The 18,504-nt window shown below is 34.3% G+C and overlaps 1 protein-coding gene across 1 annotated transcript in view; it reads right to left on the bottom strand.

Annotated features, from left to right (window-relative positions):
• The window catches only part of STXBP5L (syntaxin binding protein 5L), a 419,146-nt gene that overhangs the window by 338,081 nt on the left and 62,561 nt on the right, over window positions 1-18,504 (bottom strand). The window contains exon 3 of the mRNA XM_021692509.1: window positions 465-562. Within this exon, the coding sequence (XP_021548184.1) occupies window positions 465-562 (98 nt within the window). The remainder of the gene's footprint in view (window positions 1-464; window positions 563-18,504) is intronic.

The following is an 18,504-nucleotide window of genomic DNA, read 5'->3' as shown; positions in this document are numbered from 1 at the left end:
CAGATGGCTAACTGGAACATGAAAAGTTGCTAGGCATCACTAATTATCAGAGAAATGCAAATCAGAACCACAATGAGATATGCCCTCATACCTGTTAGAATGACTATTACCAAAACGACAAGAAATAACAAGTGGGAACCCTTGTACACTGTTGGTGGGACTGTAAATTAGTAGAGCCACTATGGAAAACAGTATGGAATTTCCTCAAAGAATTAAAACTAGAAATTCCATATGATTCAGCAATTCCACTTCTAGGTATTTATCCAAAGGAATTAAAGAAAGGACATCAACAGTTATCTCACAGACATTAAAAATATGCCAATAAACTGGACAATGTGGGCTTTCACAATCATTACTCATTTTGAAGAAACCAACTTTATTTGGTCATATTCCACTTACCTGAATATTTAAGGAAATGTAATTGGTATTAATGTAACAAATAATAAAACAAAAATTAAGGATACATTCGTATAGCACCTGTTCTTGTCCCAATAGCCAAGATTTTCTGAACTGGATCAAAGGCTAATGCTGTGGGCTGATAAGGAAAACCATGCCGAACTGTCTGAAAGAGAGCAGATAGTAAAAACAGTCATCAAGGAAATAAAAATTAATAAAATTAAAATCACAAGATACCATTGTCCAACTACCATAATGACTAAAATAATTATTTTTAATTAAAAAAATAACTACTGTGGCTCCTGGGTGGCTCAGTCGTTAAGTGTCTGCCTTTGGCTGGGATCATGATCCCAGGGTCGTGGGATCGAGCCCTGCGTCAGGCTCCCTGCTCAGTGGGAAGCCTGCTTTTCCCTCTCCCACTCCCCTTGCTTGTGTTCTCTCTCTCGCTGTGTCTCTCTCTGTCAAATAAATAAATAAAATCTTTTAAAAAAAAGTTTTAAAAAATTAAATAAATAAATAACTACTACCAAATGTTGGTAGGAGTATTAAAATGACATAAACACTTTGGAAAATTGTCTTGCAATTTTCTATAAAACTATCTGTCCTATGACCTATAAATTTCACTCCTATGTATGTATCCCAGAAAATAGCATATGGCCACATAACAATTTGTGTAAGTATGCCCCTAATAGCTTTATATGTAACAACCTAAAAACAGTCCAACTGTCTAACAAGAGAATCAAAAGCAAAAATGTGCTATACTCATACAATAAATTACCACTCACCAGTTGAAAGATAAACACTAATGTTTATGCAACAACATGGATGATTCTCAAAAACGTTATTCTAAATAAAAGAAGCAATACACAAAACAGTGCATATAGTATAATTATATTAGAATTTGAAGAAGCAAAACTAACCTATGGTAAAAAAAAATCAGAGCAGTGGTTGACTTGAGGAGAACTCACTGGAAGGGTTTATGAGTAAAGGTAATATTCTATATTTTGATAAAGTTTGGATTATATAAGTGTATACACTGGTAAAATTGTATGATAAAATTTATGATTTCTCTGTGTGTAAATTGAATGTCAAAAAAAGATTAGAAATAGTATTATATACAATATTGAACTCTAGTTAAAGATATGCATATTGAGGTTTTAAGAGGTAAAGTCTACTGACACCTGCAACTTAATTCAAAATGCATCCATGTAAGTATTATGGTTCATAGATGGATAGACATATATTATGAAGTAAATATAGCACAATGATAATTGTCAAATCTAGGGGGTGAATATGTATGTGTATGTGTGTGTGTATACACATACATACATGAACACTCATAACTTTTTCAACTCCTCTGTGTGTTTGAAAGCTTTCATAGTCATATGATGGGGAAACAAGAAAAGAAAAATATAAAGAGTTGATAATATCATAAAGGTGACAAGACTAACATAAGAATATGTAATAAAATACAGGAATTAATTTCAACATGAAATATAACTTTTCAAAGAAATAGAGGACCCACATAGGTCAGAAATAGAGGACCCACATAGAAGGAGCTTTGGAAGATAGCAGGGTAGGAGGACCCTGAGCTTACACCATCCCATGTTTACAACTAGGTATCATCCACATCCAAGTAGATAAACCCTCTAATCTGAAGAAAAGCAAAACAAACTCCACAACTAAAAACAGAGAACAAACTGCATCTGAAAGTTTAGGAAGGACAAAAAGGCAGGGGAAGCTGCCTGCAGAAGGGAGGGAACTAGCATGTGTAGAGGGCAGAGAAATGGACCCTAGGACCAGGGAGCATAAAAGGGGGAAGACTAATTCTCATGTTTGGCTTTGAAAATGAGAGGGGCTGAATTCCATGAGTTTGTATAATTAATGGGACTTGGAGCCTGGAGCTTTAAAAGTCAGCCGACTCAGCACTGGGCTAGCCACGAGGGCAAGTGATAGCTGGGTCACTGCCGTTAAAGAGACAGCAGCCTACATGGACAGGAAGCATAAAAACAGCAATTTACACAACACCAGGGGCTAATGGGAAGGAGATTTATTCATACTGATTTTGGAGTGTGTTTGGGAACTTCTCTGAAAAAGAGGGAGCTGGTAGTCACCATTTTCCTCTCCTGTTCCCCAGCATAAACAGAGGGCCATCTAGAGGAGTCAGGCTACACAGACATTTGCTACCTAAACTGCTAGCAGTATGCCATGCCCATGAGTTCTCCTGAGGACTCGCCTACTCCCAGCCTGCTAGCTTTGACCCTGGGCTCAGGGCCAATTTTATTAAAGCTGTCCATGTGCTCTGCCCAGCCACTGGATGCACAGCCACTGCTTCACACTGCACCCAGCCACTGCATAGTGCCCAGCCATGTGCCCCCAGCCACCCCGGGGAATGCAGCCCCCAGCCTCCACAGCACTTCAGGGGATCTGGAATAGGACTAGTGGCCCAGCACAAATTTTGCTAACACTGCTGCCCCACTCCCAAATTCCCTCAAAGCCACGCCCCCTCAGAGTTGGCCTGCCTGGGTCCCACCAACACCACTGAGAGCAAACATAACCCATAATAGGCAAAGCGTCAGTCCAGACAACTGCACTGAAAGGAAAAGCAACTCAGACACAAAAGCAGGACATAAACAACACACATAGGATACTCTCCTGAAGTGCCAGTTTCGGGTGAACAGGGAACACTGCACTCCAGGGCACTATAGGACCTCTTCTTCATAAAGTCACTATATTCAAGAACAGAAAACATAGCTGACTTTCTTAACACAAAGAAACAAACACAGAGAGGAACAAAAAATGAGACAGAGAAATTTATCCCAAATGGAAGAACAGGACAAGGCCACAGCCAGAGGTCTAAGCAAAACAGATATAAGTAAAGTGCCTCATAGAGAATTTAAAGCAATGATCATAAGGATACTCTTGGACTTGAGAAAAGAGTGGAAGACATGAGTGAGACCCTTAACACAGAGATAAGGAATAACATAGCAGAAATAAAGGGCTCAATAAACAAAATGAAAAACATATTTAATGGAATGAATAGCAGGATAGAAGAAGCAGAGGAACAAATTAGAGACCTACATGACAGAGTAATGGAAAGTAATCAAGTTGAACAAAAGGTAGAAAAAGGAATTATGCAAAATGAGAATACACTTACGGAATTCAATAACTCCATCAAAAGTAATAACATTCATATTATATGAGTCTCAGAGGAAAAAGAGAGAAAAAAGGGGGCAGAAAATTTATTTGAAGAAATAATAGCTGAAAACTTCCCTAAAGTGGGGAAGGAAACAGACATCCAGATACAGGAATCACAGAGAACATCCAACAAAATCAAAAAAGGAGGCCCACAGGGGTGCCTAAATGGCACAGTTAGTTAAATGTCTAACTCTTGATTTCAGCTCAGGTCATAATCTCAGGGTTGTGAGATTGAGCCCCATGTCAGGCTCCACATTGGGCATGGAGCCTGCTTAGGATTTTCTCTCTCCCTCTGCCCCTCCCTGACATTCTCTCTCTCTCTCTCTCTCTCTCTCTCTCTCAAAAAAAAAAAAATGGTGACATACACTAAGACATATTGTAATTAATTTGGCAAAATATAGTGAAAAAATAAAAAAATTTTAAAAGCAGCAAAAGAAAGCAGTAATGTACAAGGGAAAACCCATATGGCTAGCAGGAGATTTTTAACCAGATACTTTGCAAACCAAAAGGGAGTAGCACGATATATTCAAAGTGCTGAATGGGAAAAATCTACAGCTAAAAATACTCTACTGAAAAGCTATCATTCAGAACAGGAGAGAATAAGAGTTTTCCAGACAAACAAAAACTAAAGGAATTCATGTCCACCAAACCAGCCCTGCAAGAAGTATGAAAGGGGACTCTGAGTGGAAAGGAAAGCAAAACAAAACTGACAGTATAATGGTAGGAAACACAAAAGCCATAAAAATGAATATTTCTGTAAAAAATCATTCAAGAAACTCACAAAATAAAAGGATACAAAATATAACATCATAAATGTAAAACATGGGGAGGAGAATAGTAAAGAATGGCTTCAAACTTAAATGACCATCAACTTAATGTAGACTGCTATATGCAGAAGAGGTTATACACAAACCTAATGGTAACTATGTATCAAAAACCACAAATAAATGTGCAAAAAAAAAAAAGGGAAAGAAAACAAAAAAAATAACAAAAAAAAATAAGAAAAACATCAAAGAGAGAAAGACAAGGACCAAAGAAAATCCTTAGAAAAAACCACAAAACAAATAATAAAATGATAATAAATACATAACTATCAATAATAACTCTGAATGTAAATGGACTAAATGCTCCAATCAAAAGTCACAAGGTGACAGAGTAGATAAAAAAACAAGACACATCTATATGCTGCCAATAAGAGACTCCTTTCAGACCTAAAGACACCTGCAAATTGAAAATAAGGGGATGGAGAAACATCTATCATGCAAATGGATGTCAAAAGAAAACTGGAGTACCAATACTTATATTAGACAAAATAGACTTTAAAGCAAAGTCTGTGAAAAGAGACAAAAAGGACACTATCATGACAAACCAACAAGAAGATCTAACAATTGTAAATATTTATGCATCCAAAAGAGGACCACCCAAATACATAAGGCAGTTAATAACAACCATATAAAGGAACTCATTGATAATAATACAATAGTAGGGGACTTTAACATCCCACTTACAGATCATCTAAGCAGAAGATCAACAAGGAAACAATGGTTTTGAATGACACACTGGACCAGATGGACTTAACATATATATTCAGAACATTCCATCCTAAAACAGTAGAATACACAGTCTTCCCAAGTGCACATGGGACATTCTCCAGACTAGATCACATATTAGCCCACAAAACAAGGCTCAACAACTTCAAGAAGATTGAATTCATACCATGCATCCTTTCTGCCCACAACACTATGAAACTAGAAGTCAGCCACAAGAAAAATCTGGAAAGTTCACAAATACAAATACTGGAAAGTTCACAAATACATGGAAGTTAAATAACATGTTACTAGACAATGAATATGTCAACCAGGAAATAAAAGAAGAAATTTAAAAAGTACATGGAAACAAATGAAAATACAACAATCCAAAAACTTTGGGATGCAGCAAAAGTGGCCATAGAGGGAAGTTTATAGCAATACTGCCTACCTAAACAAGAAAAATCTCAAACAACCTAACCTTATGCCTAAGAAGCTAGAAAAAGAACAATAAACAAAACCCAAAACCAGCAAAAGAAAGGAAATAATAAAGATTAGAGCAGAAATAAATGATATAGAAATTTGAAAAAACAATAGAACAGATCAATATCAGGAGCTCGTTCTTTGAATAAATCAATAAAATTATTAAACCCCTAGCCAGACTTATCAAGATAAAAAGAGGGACTCAAAATCACAAATGAGAGAGGAGAAATAATAATCAGCACCACAGAAATGCAAACAATTATAAGAGAATATTATGACAAACTATATGCCAACAGATTGGACAACCAAGAAAAAATGGATACATTCCTGGAAACATATAAACTACCAAAACCGAAACAGGAAGAAATAGAAAATTTGAACAGACCGATAACCAGTAAATAAATTGAATCAATAATCAAAAAACTCCAAACAAACAGAATTTCAGGGCCAGATGGCTTCAACAGGCGAATTCTACCAAACATTTAAAGAAGAGTTAATACCTGTTCTTCTCAAATTATTCAAAAAAATAGAAGAGGAAGGAAAACTTCCAAATTCATTTTATGAGGCCAGCATTACTCTAATACCAAAGCAGATAAAGACTCCACTAAAAAAGAGAACTCCAGGCCAATACCACTGATGAACATGGATGCAAAAATTCTCAATAAAATACTAGTAAAATAAACCCAACAGTAATTTAAAAGAATTATTCACCATAATCAAGTGGGATTTATTCCTGGGTTGCAAGTGTGGTTCAATATTTGCAAACAACATCATACATCACATCAGTAAGGGAAAGGATAAGAACCATATGATCCTCTCAGTAGATGAAGAAAAAGCATTTGACAAAGTACAACATCCATTCATGATAAAAACCCTCAACAAAGAAAGTTTGTTGGGAACATACCTCAACATAATAAAGGCCTTATATGAAAAATCCACAGCTAACATTCTCAATGGGGAAAAACTGACCTTTTCCCCTAAGGTCAGGAATAAGGCAAGGATGCCCACTCTCACCACTTTATTTAACACAGTACTGGAAGTCCCAGCCACAGTAATTAGACAACAAAAAGGAATAAAAGGCAACCAAATTGGTAAGGAAGAAGTACAACTTTTCCTATTTGCAGATGACATGATACTCCATACAGAAAACCCAAGACACTCTACCAAAAAATTGCTAGAACTGATAAACGAATTCAGTAAAATTGCAGGATACAAAATCAATGTGCAGAAATCTCTTGTATTTTAATACACCAATAATAAAGCCACAGAAAGAGAAATTAAGAAATCAGTCCCATTGGGCGCCTGGGTGGCTCAGATGGTTAAGCGTCTGCCTTCGGCTCAGGTCATGGTCCCGGGGTCCTGGGATCGAGTCCCGCATCGGGCTTCCCGCTCCTTGGGAGCCTGCTTCTCTCTCTGTTTCTCTCTGTCTCTCATGAATAAATAAATAAAATCTTTAAAAAAAAAAAAAAGAAAGAAATCAGTCCCATTAACAATTGCACCAAAAATAATAGATACCTAGGAATAAACCTATCCAAAGAGGTAAAAGACATGTACCCTGAAAACTATAAAACACTGAGGAAAGAAATTTAAGATGACACAAAGAAATGGAAAGACATTCCATGCTCATGGATTAGAACAAATATTGTTAAAATGTCTATAGTACCCAAAGCAATTTACACATTTAATGGAAACCTTATCCAAAATACCAACAGCATTTTTCACAGAACTAAAACAAACATCCTGAAATTTGTATGGAACCATAAAAGACCCTGAATATCCAAAGCAATCTTGAAAAAGAAAAGCAAAGCTGTAGGCGTCACAATTCCAGACTCCAAGTTATATTACAAAGCCCTAGTAATCAAAACAATCAAAAATAGACACATAGATCAATGGAACAGAATAGAGCACCCAGGGACAAACCTACAACTATATGGTCAATTAATCTTCAACATAGCAGGAAAGAACATCCAATGTGAAAAAGACAGTCTCTTCAACAAATGATGTTGGGAAAACTGGACAGCAAAATGCAAAAGAAAGAAACTGGATACTTTCTTACACCATACACAAAAATAAATTCAAAATTGATTAAAGACCTAAATGTGAGACCTGAAACCATAAAAATCCCAGAAAACAGGCAGTAATTTCTTTGACATCAGCCATAGCAATTTCTTTCTAGATAGTTCTCCTGAGGCAAGGGAAACAAAAGCAAAAAAAAAACCTATTGGGACTACATCAAAATAAAAAGCTTCTGCGTAGTGAAGTAAACAATCAACAAAACTAAAAGGCAACCTACAGAATAGAAGATATTTGCAAATGATATATCTGATAAAGGGTTAGTATCCAAAATATATAAAAACCTGATACAACTCAACACTCAAAAAATAAATAATCCAATTTAAAAATGGGTAGAAGACATGAACAGACATTTCTCCAAAGAAGACATACAGATGGCCAACAGACACATGAAAAGATGTTTACCATCACTTACATTAAGGAAATGCAAATGAGATATCACGTCACACCTGTCAGAATGGCTAAAATCAACACAAGAAACAGCAGGGGTTGGCAAGGATGTGGAGAAAAGGGTACCCTCTTGCACTGTTGGTGGGAAAGCAGGCTGGTTCAGCCACTATGGAAAACAGTTTGGAGGTTCCTCAAAAAGTTAACAAAAGAACTCTCCTAAGATCTAGCAATTGCATTACTAGGTATTTACCAAAGAATATAAAAACACTAATTCAAGGGAATACATGCACCCCTATGTTTATAACAGCATCATTTGCAATAGCCAAGATATGGAATCAGGACAAGTGTCCATCAATTGATGGCTAAATAAAGAAGTTGTGGTGTATATATATAATGGAATATTATTCGGCCACGAAAAAGAACATAATATTGTCATTTGCATCAACATGAATGAAGCTAGAGAGTATAATACTAAATGAAATGAGTCAGGCAGAGAAAGACAAATACCATATGATTTCACTCAGAGGTGGATATTAAGAAACAAAACAAAAGAGCAAAGGGAAATAAAAGAGAGACAAACAAGAAACAGATCTTAATTATAGAGAACAAACTATAGAGAATGGAGGTGAGTGGGGGGATGGTTTAAAGAGGTGGTAGGTATTAAGGGTGCCCTTGTTGTGATGAGCACTGGGTGATGTATAGAACTACTGAATCACTATATTTTACACCTGAAATGTTATATTAACACTGTATGTTAACTAATTGGAATTAAAATAAAAACATAAAAAAAAGAAAAGAGAGACCTATATCTTGTTCAGCCAGACATTTAGTGCTCCAAGCACTATTTTTTTTTTTTACATTACATCATTAGTTTTTGATGTAGTGTTCCATGATTCATTGTTTGCGTATAACAATGCTCCCTGCAGAACGTGCCCTCCTTAATACCCATCACCAGGCTAACCCATCCCCCCACCCCCTCCCCTTCCAAGCACTATTTTTAATGGATATATTTTTATAATAAAATATTGATTTGTAAATATTCAGAGATGAAAAGAAAAACTACAGCATGTAGTTTATCTAAAACTCTTATTCCCCAGAAAAAAAACAGTGTAAAAAGTTCCTTGCTATAACCTCCCCATTTTCATTTAAAGCATATATCAATATATATGCATATGCATATTACCCAATAAACAACCAAATCTGTAATCTGGTTTTTTTTTTACTCAACAGTATATCATGGAAATACTTCCACAAAATATATGCATAGATGTACTTCAACCTATTTAAAGATTGCAGAACTTATTACAGTATAAATGTACCAAAATGTTTTTAATCAACTACTGTTCTATAATTTCCAAAGAATCGTCAACTAAGCTGGTAAAAAGTATTTACCCAGAAAACCCATTTCTAGTAATGATTCTTAACTAAGATGTTTCTCTCTTCATTCTGAATAGTCTACCTTATTTAGACTCTTAAGATAAAACTGTCAAAAGGAATATACCAATTATCTTCCTGAAGAGCAATGTGGATAACAAAAATTAGAAATAGTTCCCTCTTCAAAAAACAAATGAGGTGGGAACACTTCCCAACTCATTCTATGAGGCCAATATAACCCTGATACTAGAAACAAAGACGTCACAAGAAAACAAAAGACCACTAATTCTTATTAATATATTTGCAAAAATCTTCAATAAAACACTAGCAAACTGATTCCATCAACATATAAAAAGGATATATATATGACTTGGTGGGATTATCCTAGGAATGAAAGATTGGTTTAACATAAAAAAAATTAATGTAATATACCATATCAATATAATATATAGCAAAAATCACATGTCATTATTTCAGAAAATCCACACCTATTCACATTAAATTATTTCAGAAAATCCATACCCATTCATGTTAAAAAGCAGTCAACAAATTCCATTTGGAATTCCTCAACCTATGTATGAATAACCTACAGCTAACATACTAAGTAGTAAAAGAATGAATGCATTCTAAGATCAGGAATGAGACAAGTATGTCTGCTCTTGCCACTTCTTTGTCCTATTGAGGGCAGTAAGTCAAGAAAAATTAATAAAAGGCATCCAGATTAGAAAGGAAGAAATAAAATTTGTAAGTGGCATCATCTGTATATATGTCTAAGAAATAAATTGAAAAATTATTAGAGTAAAGGAGTTCAGTAAGTTTGCAAAATTAGTGTACAAACATCAATTGTATTTCTATATACTAGCAATGCACGATCCAAAAATGAAATTAAGAAAACAATTTCATTTACAATAGCATCCAAATGAATAAAACAGGAATACAATGAACAGAAGAAGTACAAAACTTACATACTAGAACTACAAAACATCATTGAAAAAAATCAAAGACAAATAAAAGGAAAGCCATTTTTCAATACAAATGTTCAATACAAACATTTGTATTCAATACAAAACTTCAATACAAATGTTCATAGCAGCATTATTCATAATAGCCACAAGGTAGAAACAACTCAAATATGTGTCAACTGATGAATGGATAAATAAAATATAGTATAGCCACACAATGGAATATTATTCATTAATAAAAGAGAATGAGGTACAGATACATGCTACAATAGGGATGTACCTTGAAAATGTTATGCTAACTGAAAGAAACCAGTCACATATTAAACGATTCTATTTAATGGAATGTACAGAATAGGAAAATCTATACAGACATAAATTATATGTCTGGCTGCTTAGGCATGGGGGATAGGGGCCCTGAATAATGGGAATTGACTGCTAAAGGGTATAGCCAACCATTTTTGGGGTGGTAAAATGTTCTAAAATTGACTATGGTGGTGCTGCATAACTCTGTAAATATACGAAAAACAGTAAAATATACACTTTAAATGGGTAAAATGTATAGTAGGTGAATTATATCTTAATTTGAAGGAAAAGAATATTATTTCCCTCAAGAATATAAAATATTCTGATACTGTATCATCAGACAAAGTATGCTATAAGAAGTTAGATCAGTTGGGGTATCTGGCTGATTTCAAAAGATTCAAGGCTATCAATTAGAATGACAAAATGCAGTAAAAATAAATGAAGCAACAGAAAAATACAGAACAGAGTGAAGACAACCATGTCAAGGTAACAAATTCTCAATTTTAGACCGTGCCAAGAAGGACTGTTGAAATACTATAGTTTATGCTCAGTTGGTGAAATAAGATGACAACAAAGCTGATCAACAACAAAATGAGGTTTTTAAATAGCTAATTTTTCTTAATGTCATTTTGCTTCTCTTGTTTTCTTTTGTTTTACTCTCTGTATTAGTCTGTTCAGGCTGATATAACAAAATACCATACACTGGGTGTCTTAAACAAAATATTTCTCACAGTTCTGGAACCTGGAAAGGCAAGATCAAGTTATTGGCCAACTCAGTTCCTTCCTGGCTTGCAGATGGCCACCTTCTCACTTATCTTCACATGATGGGGAGAGAGCAATCTCTTTTCCTATTCGTAAAAAGCCACCAATCCCATCATGAGGACCTCACCCTTATGACCTCGTTTAACCCTAATTAACTCCCAAAGTTCCCCTCCCCAAATACCATCACACTGGGGGCTAGGATTTCAAAATAGGAATTTTAGGGGGACACAATTCAGTCCATAACACTCTCCCTTGACATTATTACAAGGGATGATGTGAGGTGGCCAACTGTGCCAATAGTTATATAAATCTCTCTAGATACTTGAAGCAAAGAAAGATATACTAGAGAACAGGTTACAAATATGTGCAAAGGTTGGTTCTATTTCCCTAAGCTAAGGAAGCTGCTACCACCTCTGAGATGAAAGACACCTGTATTCACTGCTGATACTGCCAAGAGGCACTACCAGAGGTAACACTTTTACTTTTTTCCTGTCTTTAAATCTGGCATAAGTGCCTCCCATTGACAGAATCTAACCAGAACCCAGCCAGCAAGGAATTCTGGACATCTTAGCTCTGGTTTTAGTTTAGGTTAAATTTTAATTTCCTTAGGGTATAAATGAGAACACAGAAGGACCAGGGTGGAACTGAGAGCAGTATGAGACAAAGCAGAATTCATATTTGGCCTGGTTGACTAAGGCTTAATACTATTACAATATTTCAAAACAGCCCCAAAACCACCTGTGACGGATACCCTGTGGCTTCCCAATATCTTCTTTTCTCCTTTTTCTACAGTAATAAAATTTTGAGTTCAGCACATAACAACCTAGTTCATACTATATTTCTCAGCGTCCTCAGAGGGCTAGATTACATTCTAAACAAAGGGAATGAGAACAGAAATGATATGAAGCCTTAAAAGTAAAGCAAATACTTCTTTTTTTCTCACCTTCCTACTAATTGGAAAATATATTCAATGGCAGGAGTTGGATCAGCCATCTTTGAGCATGAAATGGAAGCTGTAGGTTAAGGATAGCAGAGTAACAAGATAGAAAAGTGTTTTGTAACAGCAAAGAGGTTTATTGGGTTCTTGATACCATATAAACATTGAATTAGTCCTGGGTTGTTTAAGCTTAGACAGATTTCATGAAAGAGAAATAAATTTCTACATTTTTTAAAAAATTTTACTTATTTATTTGACAGAGAGAGAGAGAGAAAGAGAGACAAGCAGGCAGAGCGGCAGGCAAAGGGAGAGGGAGAAGCAGACTCCCCGTTGAGCAGGGAGCCTGACCTGGGGCTTGATCCCAAGTCCCTGAGATCATGACCTGAGCCAAAGGCAGACACTTCACTGACTGAGCCACCCAGGCACCCCAAATTTCTACATTTTAAGCTATAGTTATTATGGCCTATTAAAACACCCTAACTGGCATCTTTATATCCACCCCAACCGTTCCTAAAAAGTAAATATTTATTAGACCACCAAGTTAATTTATGAGGAATGTTCCCTAGTATTGATCATTAGTCTGAAAAATTAAAGAAATAAGTATGGCTTTTGATTCTATACTAAAAGGACTCCAGTTCTCTATTATATTGGTGATTCATGCCTTTATCATTTTTATATACTACTGATAGGCCAAAGCTATCATTTCCATAACCTAGCATAGAATTCCTAGAATCATACACCAGGTTTCATCTAGTAACACAAAGGTGACTATTAGAAATTCCCAGATATCCCATGCTTTTTGAAAGTTCACATATGCCACTGCACTTTTACCAAAGACCTACATTAGTACCTGTTTTCGCCAAGCAAAAGAAATGTGAAGAGGATTTTCACTTTTACAAAAAAAAGGCAAAAAGTGAAAATAGAGTTCAGTGATTGTTTTGCAGCCAGCCATTATAGAGGCAGTGCATGCCTCAAGCAGCAAGAGTGTCAATGAATCATTGACATCAAAAACTAATGATGTACTATACAGTGGCTAACTGAACATACATACATACATACATACATACATACATACATACATACATAAATAAATAAATAAATAAATAAATAAAAGAGTGGCACCATCAAGCCCCTTCTCCAGGAACTACACTCAGCATCTCGCCATCAAGCTGCCATAGCTTTAAACTGTGTCTGTGAGCATCTGTGCTTTATCTTGATTTATTTTATGCATCTGTTAGCAAGATGTGGCCTAAGGTATCAGGAAAGTCTAAGAGAGGTTATTTTTTGGGTCTAGGAATGCTCCACAACTTTCTCCTTATAAATTAACAGTAGTTGCTTCTTTGCTTTATGCCATTTAGGCTTATGAAGGTTTCACAGAAACACTCTACCTTCAGATAGTGAGGGAAACTTGTATAGAAAAGAAATAACATTTATGGATTACAAAAGATAGAATGTCACAATTATGCAATAAATTTGTAATTTAAAAAATTTCTCTAGATAAAAAGTTTGCTTGTAAAGATTTATGATTATATAATACATGCTTTTTTTGATATAAGTTCACTTGCCTGGTTTGGTCTATAAATATTACACTCAGGGGAATAGGTATAATAAGGTAAATCATCCCTGATTTTGAATCCAGAAATTGGAAATTAACTGCAGTGTCAAAATTTGTTCAGTAGGTCATAAATAATTTTTTTTTATTAAAGATTTTATTTATTTATTTGAGACAGAGAGAATGAGAGACAGAGAGCATGAGAAGGAGGAGGGTCAGAGGGAGAAGCAGACTCCCTGCCGAGCAGGGAGCCCGATGCGGGACTCGATCCCGGGACTCCAGGATCATGACCTGAGCTGAAGGCAGTCGCTTAACCAACTGAGCCACCCAGGCGCCCCAGGTCATAAATAATTTGAGATATCTGGCTACTCTCCTGTAAAAAAGAACTTTCACATGGATAACATATTTTGGTAAGCAAAAACCAATTACTATTATAATTGTGGAGCAACTCCCATTGCTAGTAAAATTCCCTCAATTTCAATATTTGTTCCCAGTAACAGTCAAATTACATGAACCTTGAGTTTTTTAGGGCTTTGTGTATATGTCTACAACCCTTCCTTAAATATGATGTCATCTTGGAGCACTGAAAGCATTGCTGAATAATTTCCTGCTATCTTAGATAAAGGAAAAGACTGAGCAAGAGGACGATGACAGGCATATGACAACACTGAGTGGCATAATGGTAACAAAATTAACAAATTCCTATGAATCCCCATCATAATGTGCTATAAAGGTAAAATTGTTCTATATGGTAAAGTACCTACTCATGTGGATGCCATTGGTAATTGAGGTATTGGAACCAGTTCTCAGGAAGACTTTTAAATATCTTGAAAGAATGAGAAAACTATCATGTTCAAAGATCTAAAAGCAGTTGATATTAAAATTAAAGAAGAATAAGATATTAATACACCCCCATTTTATAAGATATTTGCAAGCAGATATAATAGAAATGGAATGCTCATCATTAATATTCTGAAATTTAATACCTTTTTTCTTTTCTTATTTTAGTTTTATTTTTATCACACTCAACCATACACACAGTTTAACAAATCAGACAAATCTAAAGGATATGTGAAAAATCAGAAATGTGTCCCCTTACCTCTCCCATTTCCTATTTCCCAGAGGCAACCACTTTTCAATATTTCTACTATTTATTTGGGTATTTACCTAATGTGTCTCAAATAACATTTTTATATTGCTGCTTACTGACTTCAAAAAAAAGGATTCTTTTTCACCTACCCCCTCATTATTTATACAAGCACCTTTGTCATATCTCTAACCTCCCAATAAATCATAACAGTCAGTGTTAACACTATTGATACTAATCACTAATTTTGCCTCACAAAAGTTTTTGTTCTCTGGGGTTAACTTTTTTTTTAAGTTTCATTTCTTTAGCTTTTATGTGCTGGTCACTAATTCGACCCCAAACTCTTTCCCCAGTTGCCCAAATCATCTTTCAAATCAGCTGTTGCCTGGATCCAAGGGCAGAAAAAGAGAAGGGCTGCTATGAAGAACCAGGAGTGATGAGTATGTTCTCTATTTTTACTATGATAGTGATTTCACAGGAAACTCATCACATGGCAAAATATATATAATTTCAGATTGTTTTAAGAATTATAAAGTAAATATTTATGAATATAGTTACAAAGTACTAAATAAGATATTAGTAAATTAAATCCAGTAAAATATACTGACAATGATAACCCATGACCAAATAAAGTTTATTCTAGAAATGTAAGTATACATAAAAATATATACCTCATATTCCATTTACTACTAACATATTTCATCCTTTTCCTTTCCTTAACTTAAATTTTGAGTTTTCCAGGCCTCAGTCTTGAAACTAGAGGCATTTCTAACTGCTCATAGAATAAACCTTGGCAAGATACAGATACAGTAAAGGAAATAATATTCTTCAGCATATAAATGTCTTTGCAAATGTTATTTCTAAAAAGGAGTCTATACTTTACAGATTGAGGATACCTCTTGTGAATGTAATCTTTAGTTTCTAAGGAATATATAATTCTGATTGGTTGTTTTACTCAATAATGTGTTCCCCTGGTAATAATATTTAAGTTGACATAGCATTTCCAGAAAAATATATAAATACATGTGAATTTACTTTATAAAGCCAGAAGAGGATCATTGGCACATTTTCTTTTCTCTCGTATGCATGGAAGAGAAAAGAAAATTTTAAAGTATATCTGTGTTAGATTTAAACGAAGAGTTTGACTGCCTAACCTCATTTAAATTAATACAAAGACAGCTCAATATCAGGATACATGCCAATATTCATTAACTCAACAAATTAAAAGATAAAACCTCATGATTATATCAATAGGCTCTGGGAAAGGCATTTGATAAAATTCAGCAGGCAATCCAAGTAAACATCTAATGTAAAACAGGATTAGAGGGGAATTACATAAAGATGATAAATATTAACAATAACAAAAAATAATAACAAACATACTAAACAACAAAAAACTATAGTCATTCCTATTAAAATCAGGGAGAAGACACACATGTCCATTTTTTCCATTATTATTTAGCTTTGTTTTATAGACTCGAGCTAATTCAGTAAGACAAGAAACTGAAATAATATATAGAGATACAGGAAAGTTAAGAAAAAAAGTTTACAAAAATATTTTAGAAATAAAAGAATGTGGTAAGTTGTCTAGACACAAGGTAAATAAACAAAAATCAGTAACTTCTATTAGCAATAACCAATTATCAATAAAACTGGGAGGAAATTACCATTTATATTTTTAGTTGTTAATCTGAAGTCTGTCAAATTTGTTAAAAGCCTAAAAACAAATGTTTTATCCAAGAGCATTGGTTAATATATTTCCTAATATACAAAATGTTTAGGGAGACAAAATATTTTTCACTAGACTGAATTTAATCTTATAGCAGGATTGTATTCATATATATCAAGGTTTATTCAATACCATAGAAGTTACAACATATATCTTAGAATTCCATTAGATATACAGAGCTGATGTAATTAGTGTTGTAGCTATGACAACAAAATCCCATTAGAATTTAGTATTCAAGAAGCAATTATTTGTTTATATACCTCAAAAACTTTTTCATTATTGTTCTATGATTCAAGCTACTAAAAGCATCTCTTTTCAAAGCATCTCCAAAAGCCTAACAGTGGAAAAGTTATTTATACACAGTGATAAATAAATGAGGTCCTCCTAATTATTAGCACTTTTCAAAAATAAAATTTTCATCTACTTATCTCTCAAATCCCAGGTCAAGGCTCACTCCTACATGAAATATTTGCTAAAGTTCTAAGCCAATGCCACAGTTTAACACTTACTAAAAATTACTGAAGATTTTTGCCCTTTGGTTTCCCCAGATAAGTTCTAAGCTTCTTTGTGAGCAGGGATCATGTCTTTAATTTGTCCCCTTCCCTTAGCTAGTTCAGTGCTATGATTATTTAAGGGTTTTTTTTAAAGTTCATCAATATTATTTATGCATATAAGGAGTATTTCCCCTCAAAAACTATTCTTAAATTTTTTAAGAAAGAGGAATGATTCTGACCAAATATTATGTAAATATTGAAATAGAATCTTTATCTAGAATATCTTTATGTGTCTCAACTTTCCATAGGAATGAAAGCACACTGGAAATTTTTTTAAAAAGTTCAAAAGTTATCATTCTCACCCTTTTACTTCCAAGCACCTTTGTGATTATTGTAACTACATGAAATTGAATTACATAATGCTAAGGCATTAAAACAGAACAAGTACCTACATTTGGATAATACTTTTAATGCATACAGTTATTTAATTAAGGATATGTTATGGATACAAAGGGTTCACGAAATCTAATGTAAAAGTAGGTTATTCTTTACCACCTAATTGTGTTTCTTCCTACCATATTATATTACAAACCACTTGAATTCAGAGATTCTGTTGTTTCAAACTTAAAAGGTTTACAGGGATTCAAAAAACTACTGATTTTTATTGCAACAGTTTAACACATATAGTGAGTAACTTTGACTTTATAGTTTCACTGTTAATCTTATCAATGCATGTTGATAGTTGAGATAATACATAAATATGCTTTATAGGTTAAGCATACTATATACAGTTTATAAGTTTATAGTTCCTAAACTTCACAGAGAAGTGTCCTTTCAAAATATGAGGGAATCCAGTTCAAATTAAAGGCATTTACTTTCTCTAATATTACCTCGTATCTCTCATACTATCACCTTCTCTCATACTGTCATGTAGGGTAGGTATTGCAAAATACACCTTCAAAAAACACACTGCATAATATATGAAAATCTCCAATTCTCACTACTGAAAAGTATGGAGATATACACACAAATATGTCCTGACAGAAGTAATATGAAAATTAGTAGTCAGAAAAATAATTCGGCCATGGAGCAAAATAAAAATCACTTTTTTTAAAGATTTTATTTTTAAGTAATCTTTACCACCCAATATGCGGCTTAAACTTAGTACCCCAAGATCAAGAGTCACACGCTCCACTGACTGAGGCAGCTAGGCACCCGAAAATAAAAATCACTTTTAA

Source organism: Neomonachus schauinslandi, chromosome 1 (genome assembly GCF_002201575.2).
Source record: "Neomonachus schauinslandi chromosome 1, ASM220157v2, whole genome shotgun sequence".
Taxonomy (NCBI): Eukaryota; Metazoa; Chordata; class Mammalia; order Carnivora; family Phocidae; genus Neomonachus; species Neomonachus schauinslandi.
The sequence above is the reverse complement of the archived record's forward strand: the minus strand, read 5'-3'. Positions and strand labels throughout refer to the sequence as shown.